The sequence below is a fragment of the Heterodontus francisci genome, chromosome 3 (genome assembly GCF_036365525.1).
Source record: "Heterodontus francisci isolate sHetFra1 chromosome 3, sHetFra1.hap1, whole genome shotgun sequence".
Classification (NCBI taxonomy): Eukaryota; Metazoa; Chordata; class Chondrichthyes; order Heterodontiformes; family Heterodontidae; genus Heterodontus; species Heterodontus francisci.
Window position 1 is genome coordinate 33,274,001 of NC_090373.1, and position 25,381 is coordinate 33,299,381.

A 25,381-nucleotide genomic window follows, 5' to 3' on the forward strand; every position below is an offset into this window, starting at 1 on the left:
TTACAGCACAGTTGGATGTCCAGCACTGGTACTCTATCTTCCATCTCACAGATTGTTCTCCCACTTTTCTCAGCAAAGGAAAGTTTCTCCAAATGCAATTTTAAAACAAAAATCAGTTATCAGCAGTTCACCAAAATATACAGGAATAAACTTTCAAAATGATGGTGAATATTCCAGAAATGATTTTCAAAGGAGCTGAGTGTCTTTGGGTTGTAACAGACAGCATACTCATCTTTGTATCTCACCGGTAGTTGACAAATACTTCTGATATAAAGAGGAACCATCATCTGGATAAAATAATAGGGATTCACAATTGGCATGAAAGCCCAGAGATGCAACTTTACTGTGTGTTTCTGCATGTGTGCTGCAAATAATAGTGGTTTTAATCTGTCCAGACTCTTGAATACATGTACTCTGGTACATCCTCAAACAATTTCTGTGCTCATTTCTTACAAGAATAATTCCTACTCTATCAGCAGAATCAGGTTGTTTTCTCATTATACTTTAAATTCATATCATTTCTAATTTAACATGCATTTTTCATGCTACTAGTTCATAACTGCTCCGACAAGTGCCTTTCTGACTTATTCAGATTCATGCATTTGAAAGTCTCATTATTTGTCTCATCCTCAGAGACAGTCCATACGATGATATGTTTCAGAAACTGAAGCAACATTTGAAAGGAGAGCTTCTTTCGTTGTCATTTTAGTTGAACGTGAGACAGACTTCAGGGGTCTGATGCCTCCTCAGCTTGGCGAACGTGTTGAAGTGTTCTGGCTACAGCAGCCCTCAGTGAGTCAGCGGCTTTGAGCATCGCAGTGTCAATCTCCTTGTCTCTTAGCAAAAGCTGTGAGTCTGTCCAATCAGGGTAGTGCTCTTGGCTCACCTTGACGCTCTTGTGGTCATGGCCAGTGAACGGCAGCTTCAGTTTGTGTGTGGATTGAATCAGATTTTGCACAGACAGTGAGTGTTCTAAGGGTTATTCCATCACTGAGGAAATCTTGACCAAGGATTCATTTTCTGCACTCTGGCTCCTCCTCCATATTGCCTCCTGTGTGAGGTTAGCTTCTGCCACTTGACCGGCAACAGGGCAGTAGGTGGCATCAGAACCAATCTCCTCTGTGGTGACAGGAATAATCGCCCTGCACACATTCTGAAAAGATGACAGCTGTTGTGTTGGCAGGGCCACCTTGGCAGACTGAACCATTTGATTTACTGCCGACATTGTGGGTCCATAACTGTCACTACTTGGAGTAACCTGAGCATGCATGGCTTGGCTGATGGTGCAGCAAGAGGGAACACTTGGATAATTTGGTGTTAGGATGTGCTGCAGTCCCCTTGTACTTGTGGATCTTGACATGCAGCCACTGAACTGTGCTGAGCTAGGGCCGTCTACGGGACTATGGTAATCAGATGTCTGATCAAACTCAAATGCAGGCATCTGCAGTGAGGTGAGGGTCAGCGCTGAGACAGAGCCTTTATGCAGACACTGTCTGTAGATTTCCAGGAGGCAGTCCAGCTTCGATTCGATGGATTGTACCTGTGAAGAGAAATCTCACCATCAGTATACAACCCCCCACACTTGCCAATGTTGTGACTTTCACATTGTGACATCTGACCCAGAATAAAGACTGGACAATTGATGGATTAACCCTCCAAACACCTTCATTAGAGACTGGACAATTGATGGATTAACCCTCTAAACACCCAGATTCGGGACTGGACAATTGATGGATTAACTCTCCAAACACCTAGATTAGAGACTGGACAATTGATGGATTAACTCTCCAAACATCCAGATTAGAGACTGGACAGTTGATGGATTAACCCTCCAAACACCTTCATTAGAGACTGGACAATTGATGGATTAACCCTCTAAACACCCAGATTCGGGACTGGACAATTGATGGATTAACCCCCGAAATACCTAGATTAGAGACTGGACAATTGATGGATTAACCCCCCAAACATCCAGATTAGAGACTGGACAATTGATGGATTAACTCTCCAAGCATCCAGATTAGAGACTGGACAAATGATGGATTAATCCTCCAAACACCCAGATTAGAAATTGGACAATTGATGGATTAACTCTCCAAACATCCAGATTAGAGACTGGACAATTGATGGATTAACTCTCCAAACACCGAGATTAGAGACTGGACAATTGATGGATTAACTCTCCAAACACCTAGATTAGAGACTGGACAATTGATGGATTAACTCTCCAAACACCTAGATTAGAGACTGGACAATTGATGGATTAACTCTCCAAACACACAGATTAGAGACTGGACAATTGATGGATTAATCCTCCAAACACCCAGATTAGAAATTGGACAATTTATGGATTAACCCCCCAAACACACAGATTAGAGACTGGACGATTGATGGATTAACTCTCCAAACACCTAGATTAGAGACTGGACAATTGATGGATTAATCCTCCAAACACCCAGATTAGAAATTGGACAATTTATGGATTAACCCCCCAAACACACAGATTAGAGATTGGACAATTGATGGATTAACTCTCCAAACACCTGCATTAGAGACTGGACAATTGATGGATTAACTCTCCAAACATCCAGGTTAGAGACTGGACAATTGATGGATTAACTCTCCAAACACCTCGATTAGAGACTGGACAATTGATGGATTAACTCTCCAAGTATCCAGATTAGAGACTGGACAATTGATGGATTAACCCTCCAAACATCCAGATTAGAGACTGGACAAATGATGGATTAATCCTCCAAACACCCAGATTAGAAATTGGACAATTGATGGATTAACTCTCCAAACATCCAGATAAGAGACTGGACAATTGATGGATTAACTTTCCAAACATCCAGATTAAAGACTGGACAATTGATGGATTAACTCTCCAAGCATCCAGATAAGAGACTGGACAATTGATGGATTAACTCTCCAAACACCTAGATTAGAGACTGGACAATTGATAGATTAACTCTCCAAACACCTAGATTAGAGACTGGCCAACTGATGGATTAACTCTCCAAACACCTAGATTAGAGACTGGACAATTGATGGATTAACTCTCCAAACACCTAGATTAGAGACTGGACAATTGATAGATTAACTCTCCAAACACCTAGATTAGAGACTGGACAATTGATGGATTAACTCTCCAAGTATCCAGATTAGAGACTGGACAATTGATGGATTAATCCTCCAAACACCCAGATTAGAAATTGGACAATTGATGGATTAACCCTCCAAACACACAGATTAGAGACTGGACGATTGATGGATTAACTCTCCAAACACCTGGATTAGAGACTGGACAATTGATGGATTAACTCTCCAAACACCTAGATTAGAGACTGGACAATTGATGGATTAACCCTCCAAAAACACAGATTAGAGACTGGACAATTGATGGATTAACTCTCCAAACACACAGATTAGAAATTGGACAATTGATGGATTAACTCTCCAAACAGCCAGATAAGAGACTGGACAATTGATGGATTAACTCTCCAAACACACAGATTAGAAATTGGACAATTGATGGATTAATCCTCCAAACACCCAGATTAGTGTTTGGACAATTGATGCATTAATCCTCCAAACACCCAGATTAGAAATTGGACAATTGATGGATTAATCCTCCAAACATCTAGATTAGAGATTGGACAATTGATGGATTAATCCTCCAAACCTCCAGATTAGAGACTGGACAATTGATGGATTAATCCTCCAAACATCCAGATTAGAGACTGGACAATTGATGGATTAATCCTCCAAACATCCAGATTAGAGACTGGACAATTGATGGATTAACCCTCCAAACATCCAGGTTAGAGACTGGACAATTGATGGATTAATCCTTCAAACACCCAGATTAGAGATTGGACAATTGATGGATTAATCCTCGAAACACCCAGATAAGAGATTGGACAATTGATGGATTAATCCTCCAAACATCCAGATTAGAGATTGGACAATTGATGGATTAATCCTCCAAACATCCAGATAAGAGATTGGACAATTGATGGATTAATCCTCCAAACATCCAGATTAGAGATTGGACAATTGATGGATTAATCCTCCAAACACCTCGATTAGAGATTGGACAATTGATGGATTAATCCTCCAAACATCCAGATTAGAGATTGGACAATTGATGGATTAATCCTCCAAACATCCAGATTAGAGATTGGACAATTGATGGATTAATCCTCCAAACATCCAGATTAGAGATTGGACAATTGATGGATTAATCCTCCAAACATCCAGATTAGAGATTGGACAATTGATGGATTAACTCTCCAAACACCTAGATTAGAGACTGGACAATTGATGGATTAATCCTCCAAACACCCAGATTAGAAATTGGACAATTTATGGATTAACCCCCCAAACACACAGATTAGAGATTGGACAATTGATGGATTAACTCTCCAAACACCTGCATTAGAGACTGGACAATTGATGGATTAACTCTCCAAACATCCAGGTTAGAGACTGGACAATTGATGGATTAACTCTCCAAACACCTCGATTAGAGACTGGACAATTGATGGATTAACTCTCCAAGTATCCAGATTAGAGACTGGACAATTGATGGATTAACCCTCCAAACATCCAGATTAGAGACTGGACAAATGATGGATTAATCCTCCAAACACCCAGATTAGAAATTGGACAATTGATGGATTAACTCTCCAAACATCCAGATAAGAGACTGGACAATTGATGGATTAACTTTCCAAACATCCAGATTAAAGACTGGACAATTGATGGATTAACTCTCCAAGCATCCAGATAAGAGACTGGACAATTGATGGATTAACTCTCCAAACACCTAGATTAGAGACTGGACAATTGATAGATTAACTCTCCAAACACCTAGATTAGAGACTGGCCAACTGATGGATTAACTCTCCAAACACCTAGATTAGAGACTGGACAATTGATGGATTAACTCTCCAAACACCTAGATTAGAGACTGGACAATTGATAGATTAACTCTCCAAACACCTAGATTAGAGACTGGACAATTGATGGATTAACTCTCCAAGTATCCAGATTAGAGACTGGACAATTGATGGATTAATCCTCCAAACACCCAGATTAGAAATTGGACAATTGATGGATTAACCCTCCAAACACACAGATTAGAGACTGGACGATTGATGGATTAACTCTCCAAACACCTGGATTAGAGACTGGACAATTGATGGATTAACTCTCCAAACACCTAGATTAGAGACTGGACAATTGATGGATTAACCCTCCAAACACACAGATTAGAGACTGGACAATTGATGGATTAACTCTCCAAACACACAGATTAGAAATTGGACAATTGATGGATTAACTCTCCAAACAGCCAGATAAGAGACTGGACAATTGATGGATTAACTCTCCAAACACACAGATTAGAAATTGGACAATTGATGGATTAATCCTCCAAACACCCAGATTAGTGTTTGGACAATTGATGCATTAATCCTCCAAACACCCAGATTAGAAATTGGACAATTGATGGATTAATCCTCCAAACATCTAGATTAGAGATTGGACAATTGATGGATTAATCCTCCAAACCTCCAGATTAGAGACTGGACAATTGATGGATTAATCCTCCAAACATCCAGATTAGAGACTGGACAATTGATGGATTAATCCTCCAAACATCCAGATTAGAGACTGGACAATTGATGGATTAATCCTCCAAACATCCAGATTAGAGACTGGACAATTGATGGATTAATCCTCCAAACATCCAGATTAGAGACTGGACAATTGATGGATTAATCCTCCAAACATCCAGGTTAGAGACTGGACAATTGATGGATTAATCCTTCAAACACCCAGATTAGAGATTGGACAATTGATGGATTAATCCTCGAAACACCCAGATAAGAGATTGGACAATTGATGGATTAATCCTCCAAACATCCAGATTAGAGATTGGACAATTGATGGATTAATCCTCCAAACATCCAGATAAGAGATTGGACAATTGATGGATTAATCCTCCAAACATCCAGATTAGAGATTGGACAATTGATGGATTAATCCTCCAAACACCTCGATTAGAGATTGGACAATTGATGGATTAATCCTCCAAACATCCAGATTAGAGATTGGACAATTGATGGATTAATCCTCCAAACATCCAGATTAGAGATTGGACAATTGATGGATTAATCCTCCAAACATCCAGATTAGAGATTGGACAATTGATGGATTAATCCTCCAAACATCCAGATTAGAGATTGGACAATTGATGGATTAATCCTCCAAACATCCAGATTAGAGACTGGACAATTGATGGATTAATCCTCCAAACACCCAGATAAGAGATTGGACAATTGATGGATTAATCCTCCAAACATCCAGATTAGAGATTGGACAATTGATGGATTAATCCTCCAAACATCCAGATTAGAGATTGGACAATTGATGGATTAATCCTCCAAACATCCAGATTAGAGATTGGACAATTGATGGATTAATCCTCCAAACATCCAGATTAGAGATTGGACAATTGATGGATTAATCCTCCAAACACCCAGATAAGAGATTGGACAATTGATGGATTAATCCTCCAAACATCCAGATTAGAGATTGGACAATTGATGGATTAATCCTCCAAACATCCAGATTAGAGATTGGACAATTGATGGATTAATCCTCCAAACATCCAGATTAGAGATTGGACAATTGATGGATTAATCCTCCAAACATCCAGATTAGAGACTGGACAATTGGTGGATTAATCCTCCAAACACCCAGATAAGAGATTGGACAATTGATGGATTAATCCTCCAAACATCCAGATTAGAGATTGGACAATTGATGGATTAACCCTCCAAACATCCAGATTAGAGATTGGACAATTGATGGATTAATCCTCCAAACACCCAGATTAGAGATTGGACAATTGATGGATTAATCCTCCAAACACCCAGATTAGAGACTGGACAATTGATGGATTAATCCTCCAAACATCCAGATTAGAGATTGGACAATTGATGGATAATCCTCCAAACATCCAATCCATTCTTGGTGAAACACATGATGTTTGTAATTGCAAAGCTATTATTTTGATTGTGGTCTTTCTTATCAGTGAGAGGAGTTGCTCCTTTGGAAATGAAAGGAATAATTTCCAAGTGGTTATTGTTTTTACCTGTTTTTCAACTTTTACCACCCGTCCCATCATGCTGAGATCATCAGTGGCATTTTTGTCTGGTGGGCCTTTCTCACGTGATCTCTTGTCCATTGTGAACTGCCCTTTCCCAAGCATATGATCCACACTGCATTGAATGAAATAATGAAATTCAGGAAACTATAATGTATACATTGGGAAATGATTCTTTCTTAGTGTCCTATTGCAGCCTAGAGTAAGTAACTATTAAATAAAACACTTTCTAATGATGGGACGTTAAGGAGACACTCATCAGGAAACCAGATCTTACATGGGCTGAAGCCTTTAAATATGGGTCCCAAAATCCAAAGCACCAGTTTAAACACCAGGATCCCTCTACCATGATTCCAAGATTGTCTTGCCAACGTTCATGTGATCAGATGTGGTGGGGTAGGTGGTGGGGGGCAGTGATCACCCAATTTAAATATCCCAGGCACGAGATGGTGGCCCAGACCAGTGGCTGCTCCTGATGCAAATTAGTACCCACTGTTCTTGGGTCCTGATCTAAATCACAGTGAGTTACACTAGGAGTGTGAAGCCCTTGGATTTTTGGCACATTAAAGCTATAGAAGGAGATTTGGCAGTGTCACTGGATGGAGCTAAATGGCCTAAGCCAGGGCTGAGCTGAGGCTTCTGTTGTTTACAGTAAATGGAGGCAAGAGATAATTAGATGTGTTTCTGGAAAGAGAAGGAATGGAGGGACACTGTGAGAATAAGATGACATGGGGTGAGCTATCCAAATGGGGCAGGCTGTCTGGGGATAGTTACACGACACATTCATAGATTCTGGCATAAATGAACAGCAGGTCACAAAACCGATCTCATCATCACTTGGAGAGATAGCTGGGCTCCCATAGACTGTCTTTAACATGCAGAAGAGAGCAGGATAGAGTCAAGCCATTCCTCAGTTGAGCTGTCAGTTTGACATTGGACTATATGGAGTTCTGCAGGTCACATTCATTGTGATGGCAGGACCTTAATCCTACCGAGTATCTCCTAGTGTTCCCACTCACTGGGGTTACAGGCTCTTGATCCTACAGAACATTAGAACCTAAGAACTGAAGAAATAAGAGCAGGAGTAGGCTTTACTGCCCTTCGAGTCTGCTCTGCCATTCAATAAGATCATGGCTGAACTTTGACCTCAACTCCACTTTCCCACCCAATCCCTATAACCCTTGATTGCCTTAGAATCCAAAACTCTATCTCAGCTTTGAATTTACTCATGGACTGAGCATTTACAGCCCTCTGGGGTAGAGAATTCCCAAGATTCACAACCCTCTGAGTGAAGAAATCTCGCCTCAGCTCAGCCCAAAATGGCTGACCCCTTATCCTGAAACAATGCCCCTTTGTTCTAGACTCTTTAGCTCGGGGAAACAACTTCTTAGCAACTATCCTGTCAGGCCCTCTCAGAATTTTATATGTTTCAATGAGATCACCTCTTATTCTTCTAAACTTCATTCTACTCAATCTCTCCTCATTGGACAATCCTCTCATCCCAGCAATCAATCCAGTGCACTATTGTTACAATCCCTCCGAGACCAAAGCTGTACATAGTACTCCAAGTGTAGTCTCACCAAAACCCTGTACAATTGTAGCAAGGCTTCCTTACTCTTGTACTGTAACCCACTTGCAAAAAAGGCCAACATGCCATTTGCCTTCCTAATTGCTTGCTGTACCTGCATGTTAACTTTGTGCTTTGTGTACAAGGACACCCAATTCCCTCTGATCACCATATTTAATAGTTTCTCACCATTTAAAAAATATCCTGTGATTCTATTCTTCCTACTAAAATGAATAACCGCACATATGTTCACATTTTACTCCATCTTCCACATTCTTGGCCACTCATTTTACCTGTCTATATCCCTTTGCAGACTCCTTGGGCTGAATTTTCCCATGGGAGTAAGGACCCTGAGGTCAGGACCATATGTGGGTCCTGAGCCCGCAGATGGCCTCAGAACGCCTACCCGAGCAACTTTACATGAGGCGGCCTCCTAATTGGCTGGCTCTGTGTTCGCTGTCCAATTCAGGACGTCAGGTGGCATCAGAGCGTGGGAGGCCCAATGAGAGGGCTCGCAGATCTGGACGGCCGGCAGCCCCACCAGGAGAGATGGATGCTGCTGAGGGATGTAGGTGTGCGAGTGGGTGCCTCAAAAAGGAAGCCCTCTGAAACGTCTGCTGAGCATGTTTAAAAAAAAGGAGTCCTGGAGGTGTTCGAGCCATCAGTGTGGAGGGGGACCCCTTCAAAGGAATGCGAGAACACAAGAAATAGGAGCAGGAGTAGACCATATGGCCCATCGAGCCTGTTCCGCCATTCACTAGGATCATGGCAGATCTTAGGCTTCAACTCCACTTTCCCACCCACTCACTCTATCGTTTGATTTCCTGACAGACCAAAAGTCTGTCTATCAAAAATTATATTGGCGGCTGCGGCTCCATCATTGGGGGTTTGAGTGGAGGCTCTCATGGTCCTCTGACCTATCACCTCCATGCAGTTTACGGGCTCTGGACTCAGCAAGGGGCCGTCCAACACCAGGTAAGTTCCATCAGCATGGGGTAATGACCCTTCATAGGGGTCTTAATTGGAGTTGTTGAGTGCTCACCTCTGAGCGGGCTGCTGATTCTTCTGGCAGACTGCCCTGGTAAAGTTGGCTGGAGGAGGGACAGCATCGGGGAGCCATCCTGATGGGGTTTCCCGCTGCTTTTCCGGCCCCACCCCGCCTCCAAACCTATCCCCACAGAGCAGGGAAAATTCAGCCCTTTGTATCCTCCTCACAGCTTAATTTCCCACCTAACACTGTAGCTTCAGCAAACCTGAATATATTGCACTCGGTCCCCTCATGTAAGTCATTAATATAGATTGTAAAAAGCTGAGGCCCCAGTGCTAATCCTTGCAGTACCTGCTTAGTAACAACCTACCAACCTGAAAATGATCTGTTCATTCCTATTCTCCGTTTTCTGTCCTATACCAATCTTCTACCTATGCTCAATCCCAATGTCTAACAATCTTTTGTGTGACACCTTATCAGATGCCTTTTGAAAATCCAAATATACTACATCCAATGGTTCCCCTTTAGCTACCTTGCTTGTTACATCCTCAAAAAACTCTTTGGATTTGACAAACACGATTTCTCTTTCACAAATCCATTTTGATTCTGCGTGGTCCTATTATGCTTTTTTTAAGTGCCCTGTCATTTTTTTTAATAAGGAATTTCAGAATATTCCTGCTGGCTGATGTCAGGCTAACTGGCCTGTAGTTTCCTATTTTCTCTTTCTAACCTTTCTTGAATAGTAGTCTTAAATATGCAACCTTTCAATCCACTGGGGTGTTCCATAATCTAGGGAATTTTGGACGATCATAACCAGTGCATCCACAATCTCTGCAGCCACCTCTCTTAGAAGCTGAGGAATTAAGCCATCAGGTCAAGGGGATTTGTCAGCTTTTATTTTATTTATTTATTTTTTTATTTAGAGATACAGCACTGAAACAGGCCCTTCGGCCCACCGAGTCTGTGCCGACCAAGAACCACTCATTGATCCGAACCCTACTGTAATCCCATATTCCCTATCACCGACCTTCACAAGGGGCAATTTACAATGGCCAATTTACCTATCACCTGCAAGTCTTTGGCGGTGGGAGGAAACCGGAGCACCCGGCGAAAACCCACACGGTCACAGGGAGAACTTTTAGTCCCATTAATTTCTCCAGTACTTTTTCTTTACTAATATTAATTACTTTAAGTTCCCCACTCTCATTATACACTTGGTTCCCCCATTTCTGTTATGTTTCTTGTGTTTTCTACTGTGAGGACAGACGAAAGATATTTGCTTAATGTCTTTTCCTTAATATCCACAGAAATTTCTCCTATCTCAGCCTCTAAGGGATCCATGTTTACTTTCATAGGAACATAGGAGCAGGAGTAGGCTATTCAGCCCATTGAGCCTGCTCCGCCATTCAGTACAATCATGGCTGATCATCCGCTTCAATGCCTTTTTCCAACAATATACCCATATAGAACAAAAGAACAAAGAACAAAGAACAGTACAGCACAGGAACAGGCCATTCAGCCCGCCAAGCCTGCGCCAATCTTGATGCCTGCCTAAACTAAAACCTTCTGCACTTCCGCGGACCGTATCCCTCTATTCCCATCCTATTCATGTATTTGTCAAGATGCCTCTTAAACGTCACTATCGGACCTGCTTCCACCACCTCCCCCTGCAGCAAGTTCCAGGCACTCACCACCCTCTGTGTAAAGAACTTGCCTCGCACATCCCCTCTAAACTTTGCCCCTTGCACCTTAAACCTATGCCCCCTAGTAACTGACTCTTCCACCCTGGGAAAAAGCTTCTGACTATCCACTCTGTCCATGCCGCTCATAACTTTGTAAACCTCTATCATGTCGCCCCTCCACCTCCGTCGTTCCAACGAAAACAATCCGGGTTTTTCCAACCTCTCCTCATAGCTAATGCCCTCCAGACCAGGAAACATCCTGTAAACCCCTTCTGTACCCTCTCCAAAGCCTCCACGTCCTTCTGGTAGTGTGGCAACCAGAATTGCACGCAATATTCTAAGTGTGGCCTAACTAAAGTTCTGTACAGCTGCAGCATGACTTGCCAATTTTTATACTTTATGCCCCGACCGAAGGCAAGCATGCCGTCTGCCTTCTTGACTACCTTATCCACCTGCGTTGCCACTTTCAGTGACCTGTGGACCTGTACGCCCAGATCTCTCTGCCTGTCAATACTCCTCAGGGTTCTGCCATTTACTGTATACTTCCCACCTGCATTAGACCTTCCAAAATGCATTACCTCACATTTGTCCGGATTAAACTCCATCTTCCATTTCTCCGCCCAAGTCTCCAACCGATCTATATCCTGCTGTATCCTCTGACAATCCTCATCACTATCCGCAACTCCACCAACCTTTGTGTCGTCCGCAAACTTACTAATCAGACCAGCTACATTTTCCTCCAAATCATTTATATAGACTGCAAAGAGCAAAGGTCCCAGCACTGATCCCTGCGGAACACCACTAGTCACATCCCTCCATTCAGAAAAGCACACTTCCACTGCTACCCTCTGTCTTCTATGACTGAGCCAGTTCTGTATCCATTTTGCCAGCTCACCTCTGATCCCGTGTGACTTCACCTTTTGTATCAGTCTGCCATGAGGGACCTTGTCAAAGGCTTTACTGAAGTCCATATCGATAACATCCACTGCCCTTTCTTCATCAATCATCTTTGTCACTTCCTCAAAAAACTCAATCAAATTAGTGAGACACGACCTCCCCTTCACAAAACCATGCTGCCTCTCGCTAATAAGTCCATTTGTTTCCAAATGGGAGTAAATCCTGTCCCGAAGAATCCTCTCTAATAATTTCCCTACCACTGACGTAAGGCTCACCGGCCTATAATTTCCTGGATTATCCTTGCTACCCTTCTTAAACAAAGGAGCAACATTGGCTAATCTCCAATCCTCTGGGACCTCACCTGTAGCCAATGAGGATGCAAAGATTTCTGTCAAGGCCCCAGCAATTTCTTCCCTTGCCTCCCTCAGTATTCTGGGGTAGATCCCATCAGAACCTGGGGACTTATCTACTTTAATGCTTTGCAAGACACCCAGCACCTCCTCCTTTTTGATAATGAGATGACTGAGACTATCTACACTCCCTTCTCTAGGCTCATTATCCACCAAGTCCTTCTCTTTGGTGAATACTGATGCAAAGTACTCATTTAGTACCTTGCCCATTTCCTCTGGCTCCACACATAGATTCCCATCTCTGTCATTGAGTGGGCCAACCCTTTCCCTAGTTACCCTCTTGCTCTTTATATACGTATAAAAAGCCTTGGGATTTTCCTTAATCCTGTTTGCCAATGACTTTTCATGACCCCTTTTAGCCCTCCTGACTCCTTGCTTAAGTTCCTTCCTACTGTCTTTATATTCCTCAAGGGATTCGTCTGTTCCCAGCCTTCCAGCCCTTATGAATGCTTCCTTTTTCTTTTTGACTAGGCTCACAATATCCCGCGTTATCCAAGGTTCCCGAAACTTGCCAAACTTATCCTTCTTCCTCACAGGAACGTGCTGGTCCTGGATTCTAATCAACTGACTTTTGAAAGACTCCCACATGTCAGATGTTGATTTACCCTCAAACAGCTGCCCCCAATCTAAATTCTTCAGTTCCTGCCTAATATTGTTATAATTAGCCTTCTCCCAATATCCCTTTTTGTCATTGGCATTTAGAAATCTGTCAATCGCTACTTTAAACATACTCAATGACTGAGCTTCCACAGCCCTCTGGGGTAGAGAATTTTTAAGATTCACAACCCTCTGAGTAAAGAAATTTCTCCTCATCTCTGTCCTAAATGGCTTCCCCCTTATTTTGAAATTGTGACCCCTGGTTCTAGACTCCCCAACCAGGGGAAACATCTTACCTGCATCTACCCTGTTTATCCCTTTAAGTATTTTGTAGGTTTCAATGAGATCACTCTCATTCTTCGAAACTCTCGAGAATACAGTCCCAGTTTCCCCAATCTCTCTTCATTGGACAGTCCTGCCATCCCGGGAACAAGTCTGGTGAACCCTTGTTGCACTCCCTTTATGGCAATAATATCCTTCCTAAGGTAAGGCGACCAAAACTGCACACAGTATTCCAGGTACGGTCTAACCAAGGTTCTGTACAATTGAAGCAAGTCTTCACTACTCCTGTACTCAAATCGTGTTGTGATAAAGGCTAACATACCATTAGCCTTCTTAATTGCTTGTTGCATCTGCATGTTAGCTTTCAGTAACTTATTGACGAGGACACCCAGGTCTCTTTGTACATCTACACTTTCTAATCTCTTACCATTTCCTCTGCAGATCTATTCCTCCTATCAAAATGGATAACCTCATATTTTTCCACATTATATTCCATCTGCCATGTTATTGCCCACTCATTAAGTTTGTCCAAATCCCCTTGAAGCCGCTTTGCATCTTCCTCACAATGCACATTCCCACCTAGTTTTGTGTCATCTGTGAATTTGGAAATATTACATTTGGTTCCCACATCCAAATCATTGATATTTCTTAATGCCCAAGGGATCAAGGGATATGGGGAGAAAGTGGGAACAGGGTACTGAATTAGACGATCAGCCATGATCTTTTTTGAATGGCAGAGCAGGCCCGAATGGCAGAATGGCCTACTCCTGCTCCTATTTTCCATGTTTCTATGTTTTCTATATATTGTGAACAGCTGGGGCCCAAGTACTGATCCTTGTGGTACTCCATTAGTCACAGCCTGCCAATGCGAGAATGACCCATTTATTCCTACTCTGTTTTCTGCCTGTTCACCAATCCTTAATGCCAGTATATTACCTCTTATCCCATGTGCTTTAATTTTGCTAACCGACTTCCTGTGGGGGACTTTATCAAAAGCCTTCTGAAAATCCAAGTATACTACGTCCACTGACTCCCCTTTATCAATTCTGTTCGTAACATCCTCAAAAAACTCCAACAGGTTCATCAAACATGATTTTCCAATCATAAATCCATGTTGACTATGCCCAATCAGATCATTATTATCCAAGTGTCCACTTATCACATCCTTTAGAATAGATTCTAACATTTTCTCTACTACTGATGTAAGGCTAAGAGGTCTGTAGTTCCCTATTTTCTTTCTCCCTCCCTTCTTAAAAAGTGGGGTGACATTTTCTACCTTCCAATCTGCAGGAACTGTTCCAGAAACTATAGAATTTTGGAAGATGATCACCAATGTATCCACTATCTCCATAGCTACCTCTTTCAACACTCTCGGGTGTAAAATATCAGGTCTTGGGGACTTCGACCTTCAGCCCTAATAATTTCTCCAATACAACCTTCTTACTAATGCTAATTTCCTACAATTCCTCATTCTCCCTAGTCCCTTGGATCTCTAATTCTGGGAGATTTCTTGTATCCGTCTCAGTGAAGACAGACACAAAGTAATCATTTAGCTTCTCTGCCATTTCTCTATTCCCCATCGTAAATTCTCTGCCTCTGCCTGTAATAGACCCACATTTGTCTTCGCCAAACATTTCCTTTTTACATACCTATAGAAGCTTTTACAGTCTGTTTTTATGTTTTTTTGCTAGTTTACATTCATATTCTATTCTCCCTTTCTTTATCAGTTTCTTGGTCCTCCTTTGCTGTATTCTAAAATCCTCCCAATCCTCAGGTTTACAGCTATTTCACTAATCTCTTCCTTTTACATCCTTGCAGAAAGTCTGACAATCTGTTTGTATATTTTGTTTTAGTTTACTTTCATATTCTTCTCTATGTCATCTTTTGGTCACTCTTTTGCTGGCTTCTAAAACTCTCCCAATCCTCAGGCTTACTACCCTTCTTCGCACAATTATAAGTCTCTTCTTTTATTTTAATTCTATCCTTAGCTCTTCAGTTAGCTGCAGATGGATCACTTTTTCCATGGAGTTTTCATGTCTCAATGGATTTTTAAAAAATTCGTTCATGGGATGCAAGGCCAGCATTTATTGTTCATCCTTAATTTCCCTTGAGAAGGTGGTGGTGGGCTGCCTTTTTGAATTGCTGCAGTCCATGTAGTGTAGGTATATCCACAGCGCTGTTAGGGAATTCTGGGTTGTTGACTCAGTGACAGTGAAGGAACAGTGAAATAGTTCCAAGTCAGGATCGTGTGTGGCTTGGAGGGGATCTTGCAGATGGTGGTGTTCCCATATGTCTGTTGCCCTTGTCCGTCTAGGTGGCAGAGGTCATGGGTTTGGAAGGTGTTATCGAAGAAGGTTTGGTGAGTTGCTGCAGTGCATCTTGTAGTGGTACATACTGCTGCCACTGTGCGCAGTGGTGGAGGAAGTGAATGTTGAAGGTGACAATCAAGTGGGCTGCTTTGTCCTGGATGGATGAAGAACTTTTGTAGTATATTATAGTAGAAACATATGGCACAATATAAAAAATGCCAAGATAGAGGAACTGTAGGAAATCATGTCAACATACTGTCATGGTCCTGTAGTTTTTTTCCAGGAATATGCAGTTTACCTTTAAGGCTTGCAAAGGATCAGGACTGCTTTAAGAACCAGCAAGCCTCAGGAATTAGAGAAAATGTTTTTACAGTTGCCGTTGGATACAACCATTCAGAGACTGCGATTCAAAGGGTGCATTCTTGATACCATGGATACAGCCACTTGGACTGAGCCACATGCGATACATTTGTTACAATTCAATTTTGAACTGGCTTTTTAGTTGAAGACAGTCTGTTCTAACAGAACACAGTCAGACAGCTAGTGTTAACACCTGTAAAAAGAGCTCTCAACCATTTAAACTGAAGGAAGAGAATTTTAGTCTGTTTAATTATTATCTCTCAAAATTCTAAAAAAGTCAAGCAAAAACAGAGATCTCTGGTAATTTAAACTGAAGGAAGGGAAGTTAGACTGTAACAATCTTTTATCCCTCAAAGACTCGAAAGCCAGATTGATTCTATTGAAAGTGTTTACAAGTTGTTAATTGTTGAAATCCATCGCTGAAGAAGGAAGCATCACTTACTGCTGGAATTAGACTATGGACTGTTCGACTGTGGAAGAACCTTTTCTCCCCATCGGATGGCTGTGAGGACTTCATGCAACATTGGACTGTTAATTTGCCAGGACTCTAATTTTTTCTATTTTAAATGTTGTTTATATCTTCATAGTGTTTAAGAATTTAGCTTTTCTAATTAAACAGTTAATTTGTTGATTAAAGACACCTGGTTTGGTTAGCCTCATTCGGGGGTTAATAGATGGTACAATTTGGCTGGGACTTTCTTTAATTTGGAAAGTTTAAAATTATGTGTTAGCCAATCTGTGGAGAGGATGGGATTGAATTTTCAGTGCGTTTCTCCCACAACAATCAGAATCGTATATTTTGATTGGGGGCTTTGACTGGAGTGTTCTGACATAACATATTTATTGGGTTTCTTGTCGGGGATTTGAATAACATATTAATTTGGGGCTTGCTCAGGATTTGAATCCCACATTAATTGGGTTTCTGGATTTGAATCATATCTTAATTGGGGGCTTGCTTTCAGTTGAATCATATTTAATTCGGTGGCTCGCATCTGGGATCAGAATCAGACTAATTTGGAGGGCTCGCATTTGGAATCATAGTAATTGCTCATCTCTGAGATAACATATTTAAATTGGGGTCCTGCGTTTGGCATCATATTAATTGCTCTCAAGTCTGGGATCATATCAATTGGAAATTCGATTGTTGGGATCTAAATCTAACACCCATTACAAAGAAATTAAAAGAACCCGGTCTCTTGTATAATAAGGTACAGTCTATACCATTGTTATAGCATTTGTGACTGTAGCAGAGTTTTTGGGAAAGCAGAATGTTTCCCTGAGTGACTTGATAACTTTAACTAAGAACAAATTTAAAGAATTGGCAGCGAAATTGGGGTTGGAATTGAAATCAGGTGCCAAAAAAGCAGAGATAATTGACATACTAGCCAAACATCTGGAATTAGTAGAAAAGATAATTATGATGATACAGATGAAGGGCAATATGAGGAACAAGAACAGGAATATGAGAGACAAGAGGGCAGTAGGTCCAAGAGTGATGCAGTGGAATTGGCTAGGATTCAGATTGAAATGAAAAAACTGGAGTTTCAGCAGGAAAAAGAATTAAGAAAACTTGAATTGGAAAAATAGGAAATGAAGAGAGAGCATTTCGGAGAGAAAGTGAAAGAGAAAAAGAACTTAAGTTAAAAGTGATGAAACTAAGACAAAGGGATAGTCTTGAATCCAGGGAAAACTCGGGTCAGGAAGAATCTGAGTTTAGATCAGGACCCAGTGAGAAGTTGTTTAAATTTATACAGGCTTATCCTAAGTTTGAGGAAAGGGACGCAGAGGCATTTTTCATATCTTTTGACAAAACAGCCAAACAGATGAAATGGCTGAAAGAAAGCTGGACATTGCTCATGCAGGGCAGGCTGGTAGGCAGAGCTCATGAAGCTTATGTCATGCTTTCTGAAGAGGTTTCTGCAGATTATAAGATGGCAAAAAAGGCTATTCTCGCTGTGTATGAGTTAATCCCTGAAGCTCACTGTCAGAAGTTTAGGAACTTATGGAGATTGGCTGGACAGACATATTTAGAATTTGAGAGGGTGAAGCAAATTAATTTTGACCATTGGATATGGCATTAAAGATAGAATGAGAAACTTCGAGAATTGATTCTCTTAGAAGAGTTTAAAAACTCTATCCCTTCAGTAGTGAGAACTCATATAGATAACCTGAAAGTTTTGAAAGATAGGCAAGCAGCAGAGATTGCTGATGATTTTGAGCTTGTGAATAAGCCAACCTATTTTGTCCATCACCCCCATAAACCCGAGAAGGATAGAAAGTGGGAGAGTGAAAGGAAGGCAAGCAGCCGGGGACAAGAAGGAACAGCTAGGAATGCCCCAGGATCACCTCCTCTGGTCAGAAAGGAAGGTGCTGTGGGTAGAAGTGAGGTTTGCAAGCCAAAGTGTTATCATTGCAACAAAACAGATCATCTTCGTTTAGAGTGCTGGAAATTGCGAGGTAAACCCATAGGACTTGTTGGGGTATGCAAAGTTAGTGCAGTGGAAAAGACTCTGACTGAGAATATAGCAGACCAGGCTATAGCTTTAATGACAACTGTGAATGTGAAACCAGATACTAAAACTAAAAAGAGTGTAGAGGTTAAGAATAAAATACCTGAAAGTTATAATGATTTTTTGTTAAAGGGGAGAGTAACTCCGTATCCTGTAAGTGAGGCAGGAAAACCTATCATTATACTCAGGGACACAGGAGCAACCCAAACACTCTTGCTGGGGAAAGATATAAGGTTTCCCCCAGAGTGGGCCTTGAACGATAAAGCTTTAGTTAATGGAATTCGCGGGGTGTGTATACCTGTACCTTTGTATAAAGTATGCCGAGAGAGTGACTTAATATCTGGGATAGTAATTGTAGGTGTTGTCCACAGTTTACCAGTAAAGGGAATTATCTACTCCGAGGAAACAATTTGGCTGGATCAAAAGTATCAGTTTCTCCTGTAGTAGTTACAGAGGAACCATGTGAAATTTAGGAAACGGAGCAATTACAGGAACAAGTTCCGGGAATATTTTCTGCGTGTGTAGCTACCTGAGCAATGGCTAAATAGGATCCATTGTCGGAGGTAAAAGTGGCACCACAAATTAATAGCCAAGTATCTGAAACCTTATTTGGGGATTTAGATAATCCAAATGAGGTGTTTAACAGATCGTCTATCCCTGCAGCACAGCAAGCTGATCCAGAGATCTACCGAATAGTACAGACAGTCCTCTGTCAGAAGCTGAAGTGAAAGGAGTTCCGGGAGGCTATTATAAGGCAAACGGGGTTTTGAGGAGGAAATGGAGACCACCTCATAGGCCTGCCGACAAAGACTGGACAGTTGTTGAACAGAAAGTGGTACCACCTAAATATCGACAAGGATTATTAAGGTTAGCACACGACATTCCTTTTTCAGGACACAGGGGAATTTGGAAGACCAAATCACACATAAGCAAACATTATTACTGGCCAGGGCTTCCAAAGGATGCAAGACAATTTTGTAGGGCATGCCATACCTGTCAAATGGTGGGAAAACCACAACCTACCATAAAACCAGGGGATGAGGTATTAGTGCTGCTCCCATCACAGGGAGAACCTGTGAAAGCACGGTTCAGTGGCCCATATAGAGTGATCAAAAGAGTGGTAGATTACTTGATGGACACCATGATCGCCGGATGAAGAACCGGTTGTGTCACATTAATTTGCTCAAACCATATTACCGCAGGGAGGAGGATAAGCCAGTACAGGTATGTCAGGTAATCGGGACTGTGGAGATGGAAAAGGATAGGGAGGGTGAGGCAGAAGTAGGTCAAGGAAATTCTCAGTTTGAACCTCCAACTAGCCAGTTAGCGAATGCAGAATGGCTAGGAAAATTAAACAATAGGCTTTTACACTTAAAGGCAAAACATCATGAAGTCCTAACCAGGATTTTCACAATGTTTCAAAAAGTTTGTAGGGATAAACCAGGATGTACAACCTTAGCCACACATGATGTGGGTATAGGGGGAGCCATTCCTTTAAAACAACATCCTTGCCGCTTCGGTCCAGACAGACAGGCCCAAGTGGAAGCAGAGTTACAATGCATGCTGAAGGGCAGCTTAGATGAACCTAGTCAGGACCACTGGCAGATGGTGTTGATGTCTAAACTGGTGGGTCGGCTCAAACTGGCATAGACTCTAGAAAAGTCACTGTGGTAAAGAAGGCAGACTCCTACACAAATCCTTATTTAAAGGACTGTAAGGACAGGATGGGCAACACAATGTGTCTTAAAGAGACAAATGTGCTGGAGGAAAGCTGTCAAATTCCTTTGACACCCCAGGATAAGAAAAAATCAGCTTCTGTTACACCAGACAGGGTTTTCCAGTGTCAAGTTATGCCACATAGGTTAACAGGTACTCGAGAAACTTGCAGTGGTCAGTGCTCCTAGCTGTGCAGCTCACCTGGCTGAGGTGATGGACAATAGGGACACTTGGAAGGAAAACACACAACAATTGGAAGACTGTGCTTGTAAATTTGAAACGGGCTAAATGGAACAACCTTTTGAAAATTTAAAGCCAAAATGTTTTGGTGGAACTTGTTGACGTAGTCTAAACATTTAAAAGCATATCTGTAAATGCATGGGTAAAAATGTGTTAGCATTTTTTCAATTCATATTTTTTTTACCTATTGTAATGAAACGCATTTCAGGAATGGCGTTTCGTTCTGCTTGGGGTGGAGGTGTCATGGTCCTGTAGTTTTTTTTTTGGGAACATGCAGTTTCCCTTTAAGGCTTGCAAAGGATCAGTACTGCTTTAAGAACCAGCAAGATTCAGGAGTTAGAGAAAATACATTTATGGTTGCCGTTGGATACAACCATTCGGAGACTGCGATTCAAAGGGTGCATTCTCGAAACCAAGGATACAGCACTTGGACTGAGCCACATGCGATCCATTTGTTACAATTCAATTTTGAACTGGCTTTTTAGTTGAAGACAGTCTGTTCTAACAGAACACAGTCAGACAGCTAGTGTTAGCACCTGAAAAAAGAGCTCTCAACCATTTAAACTGAAGGTAGCAGATTTTAGTCTGTTTAATTAGTTTTAGTTTAGTTTTAGTTTAGAGATACAGCACTGAAACAGGCCCTTCGGCCCACCGAGTCTGTGCCGACCATCAATTACCCATATATACTAATCCTACACTAATCCCATATTCCTACCACATCCCCACCTGTCCCTATATTTCCCTACCACCTACCTACTAGGGGCAATTTACGACAGCCAATTTACCTACCAACCTGCAAGTCTTTTGGCTTGTGGGAGGAAACCGGAGCACCCGGAGAAAACCCATGCAGACACAGGGAGAACTTGCAAACTCCACACAGGCAGTACCCAGAATTGAACCCAGGGTGCTGGAGCTGTGAGGCTGCAGTGCTAACCACTGTGCCGCCCTAAATTATTATTATCTCTCAAAATTCAAAAAAGTCAAGCGAAAACAGAGATGTCTGGTAATTTAAACTGAAGGAAGGGAAGTTAGACTGTGACAATCTTTTATCCCTCATAAATTCTAAAGTCAGATTGATTCTATTGAAAGTGTTTGCAAGTTGTTAATTGTTGAAATCCATCACGGAAAAAGGAAAGCATCACGTACTGCTGGAATTACATATGGACTGTTCTACTGCGGAAGAACCTTTTTTTCCCCATCGGACAGCTGTGAGGACTCAAGCAACATTGGGCTGTAAATTTGCCAGGACTCTAACTTTCTCTATTTTAAATGTTGCTTATATCTTCATAATGTTTAAGAATTTAGTTTTTCTAATTAAACAGTTAATTTGTTGATTTAAAGACACCTGGTTTGGTTAGCCTCATTCGGGGATAAATAGATGGTACAATTTGGCTGGGGTCTTTCTTTAATTTGGAAAGTTTAAAATTATATGTTAGGCAATCTGTGGAGGGACGGGATTGAATTATCAGTGCGTGTCTCCAACCACAATCAGAATTGTATATTTTGATTGGGAGCTTTGTCTGGAGTGGTCGGTCGTAATAATATGAACATACAAACTAGGAGCAGGAGTAGGCTGTTTGGCCCCTCAAGCCTTCTCTGCCATTCTATCAGATCATGCCTGATCTGTTTGTGGACTCAACTCCACTTTCCTGCCTACCCCCGATAGATACCCTTTGACTCACTTATTTGTCAAAAATCTTCTACTTGTGCCCTGAAAACATTCAATGACCCTGCTTTCACTGCTCTCCGGGGAAGAGTGTTCCACAGACTCATGACCCTCTGAGAGAAAACATTTCTCTTCATCTCTGTCTTAAATGGAAGACCCTTAATTTTTAAACTGTGTCCCCTAGTTTTAGTCTCTCCCACAAGGGGAAACATCCTTTCAACATCAAAGTTGTAACAAACTCACTGCAGCTGAAGCTAAAAGACCTTGAACACTGGCTGTGAACTGTCTAGCAGGCCTCTTTCAAGCAGATAAGAAAGAACAGGAAGGTAGAAACCCTAAGATAAGGAGAAAATAAGACAGTAGTGAATACGAAGGGCATTACGTAATTATATAAGGTTGGCAACAGACACATGGACAAATACCTGATTGGTCAAGAAAATCACAGGGCACGATAGTCAGAGGGATAAACATGATTGGGTATGGGAAGGGGTTAATTAGGTAAGAATCCGGAAAAAGGAGACCGTCCCAGTCAGGTCTACATGGCAGAGAAGAACCAGAAACAAGAAGACAAAAAGACAGGCGAGAGAGAGAGAGAGAGAGAGTGAGAGAGAGAGAAAGAGAAAAGCTTGAAGACTGAAGACTAAAGCTGCAAGAGAAGATGTGCGCTCTTCCATTCAGGCTTGATAATGGATAGTATAACCTGCATAAAACTATAAATTACTGCTTAGTTTATTGCTTTAGTTTGCATAAAACTTAATAAACTTGTTCTGACTTTATCTTTAAGTAGATTCACGACTGACCTTTTGTCATGTCCGATCCCATTGTGAGTAAGGGGTTAAATCCTCACAGATTGACTCCTGACTACAGTGCTGAGCTTCTTGAGTGTTGTTGAAGCTGCACCCTTCCAGGCAAGTGGAGAGCATTCCATCACACTCCGGACTTCTGCCTTGTAGATGGTGGACAGGCTTTGGGGAGTCAGGAAGTGAGTTACTCACCACAGAATTCCCAGACTCTGACCTGTTCTTGTAGCCACAGTATTTATATGGCTGGTCCCATTAAGTTATTTGTCAGGATATTGATGGTGGGCAATTCAGCAATGGTAATGCTGCTGAACATCATGGAGCAATGGTTAGATTCTCTCTTGTTGGAGATGGTCATTGCCTGGCACTTGTGCGGTGCAAACTTATCAGCCTAAGCCTGGTTGTTGTCCAGGTCTTGCTGCATGTGAACATATCTGAGGTATCCGAGGACTCGTGAATGGTGCTGAACATTGTGCAATCATCAGTGGACATCCCACTTCTGACTTTATGTTGGAGGGAAGGTCATTGATGAAGCAGCTGAAGATAGTTGGGCCTAGGACTATACCCTGAGGAACTCCTGCAGTGATGTCCTGGGGCTGAGATGATTGACCTCCAACAACTACTACCATCTTCCTTTGGGTTAGATATGACTCCACCCAGTGGTGAGTTTTTCCCTGATTCCCATTGGCTCCAGTTTTGTTAGGGCTCCTTGATACCACACTCAATCAAATACTGCCTTGATGTCAAGATCAGTCACTCGTAACTCACCTCTGGAATTCAGCTCTTTTGTCCTTGTTTGGACCAAGGTTGTAATGACACAAAAACAGAAAATGCTGGAAATACTCAGCAGGTCAGGCAGCATCTGTGGAGAGAAAAATAAGTTAACGTTTCAGGTCTGTGTGACCTTTCATAAGAACTATTCACAGACCTGAAATGTTAACTTATTTTTCTCTCCACAGATGCTGCCTGACCTGCTAATTATTTCCAGCATTTTCTGTTTTTGTTTCAGATTTCCAGCATCTGCAGTATTTTGCTTTTGTAAGTGTGTAATGAGTGCCCTTGGCAGAACCAAAACTGAACATTGGTGAGTAGGTTATTCTGAGTAAGTGCTGCTTGATAGCACTGTCGACAACACCTTCCATTCCTTTGCTGACGATCAAGAGTAGACTAATGGGGCAGTAATTGGCTGGATTGGATGTTTCCTGCTTTTTGTGGACAGGACATACCTGGGTAATTTCCACATTGTTGGGTAGATGGCAGTGTTGCAACTGCATTGGGACAGCTTGGCTGAGGGCGCAGCTAGTCCTGGAGTCCAAGTCTTCAGTACTATAGCCGAGATATTAGCACAGGATTGCACAGGATTCAGTACCATTTGCAACTCCTCAGATACTGAAACAGTCTAGTCAGGATGCAGCAAGATCTGGACAATATTCAGGTTTGGGCCAATAAGTGGAAAGTAACATTTGTACCACACAAGTGCCAGGCAATGACCATGTCTAACAAGAGAGAATCCAACCATCTCCCCATGACATTCAATGACATTACCATCGCTGAATCCCCCACTATCAACATCCTGGAGGTTACCATTGACCAGAGACTTAACTGGACCAGCCACACAAATGCTGTGGCTGCCAGAGCAGGTCAGAGGCTGGGAGTTCTGCGGCGAGTACTTCATCTCCTGACTCTCCAAAGCCTATCCACCATCTACATGGCAGAAGTCAGGAGTGTGATGAAATGCTCTCCACTTGCCTGGATGGGTGCAGCTCCAACAACACTCAAGAAGCTCAACACCATCCAGGACAAAGCAGCCTGCTTGATTGGCATCCCATCCACTACCTTCAACATTCACTCCCTTCACCACTGACGCACAGTAGATGCAGTGCATACCATCTACAAGATGCACTGTAGCAACTCACAAACTCTCCTTCCACAGCACTTACCAAACCTGTGACCTCTACCACCTAGAAGGACAAGGGCAGCAGATGCATGGGAACACCACCACCTGCAAGTTTTACTAGAAGTCACGTGTCATCCTGACTTGGAAATATACTGCTGTTGCTTCACTGTTGCTGTGTCAAAAACCTGAAACCCCTTTCCTAACAGCACTGTAGGTGTACCTACACCACATGGACTTCAGTGGTGCAAGAAGGCGGCTCACCACCACCTTCAAGGGTAATTAA

At 42.0% G+C, this 25,381-nt stretch overlaps 1 protein-coding gene across 1 annotated transcript in view; it reads right to left on the reverse strand.

Annotated features, from left to right (window-relative positions):
- Positions 1–727: 727 nt before the first annotated feature.
- The window catches only part of kcnq5a (potassium voltage-gated channel, KQT-like subfamily, member 5a), a 138,691-nt gene continuing 114,037 nt past the window's right edge, over positions 728–25,381 (reverse strand). The window contains 2 exon segments of the mRNA XM_068028417.1: positions 728–1,540; positions 7,166–7,292. Coding sequence (XP_067884518.1) covers positions 728–1,540; positions 7,166–7,292 — 940 coding nt within the window.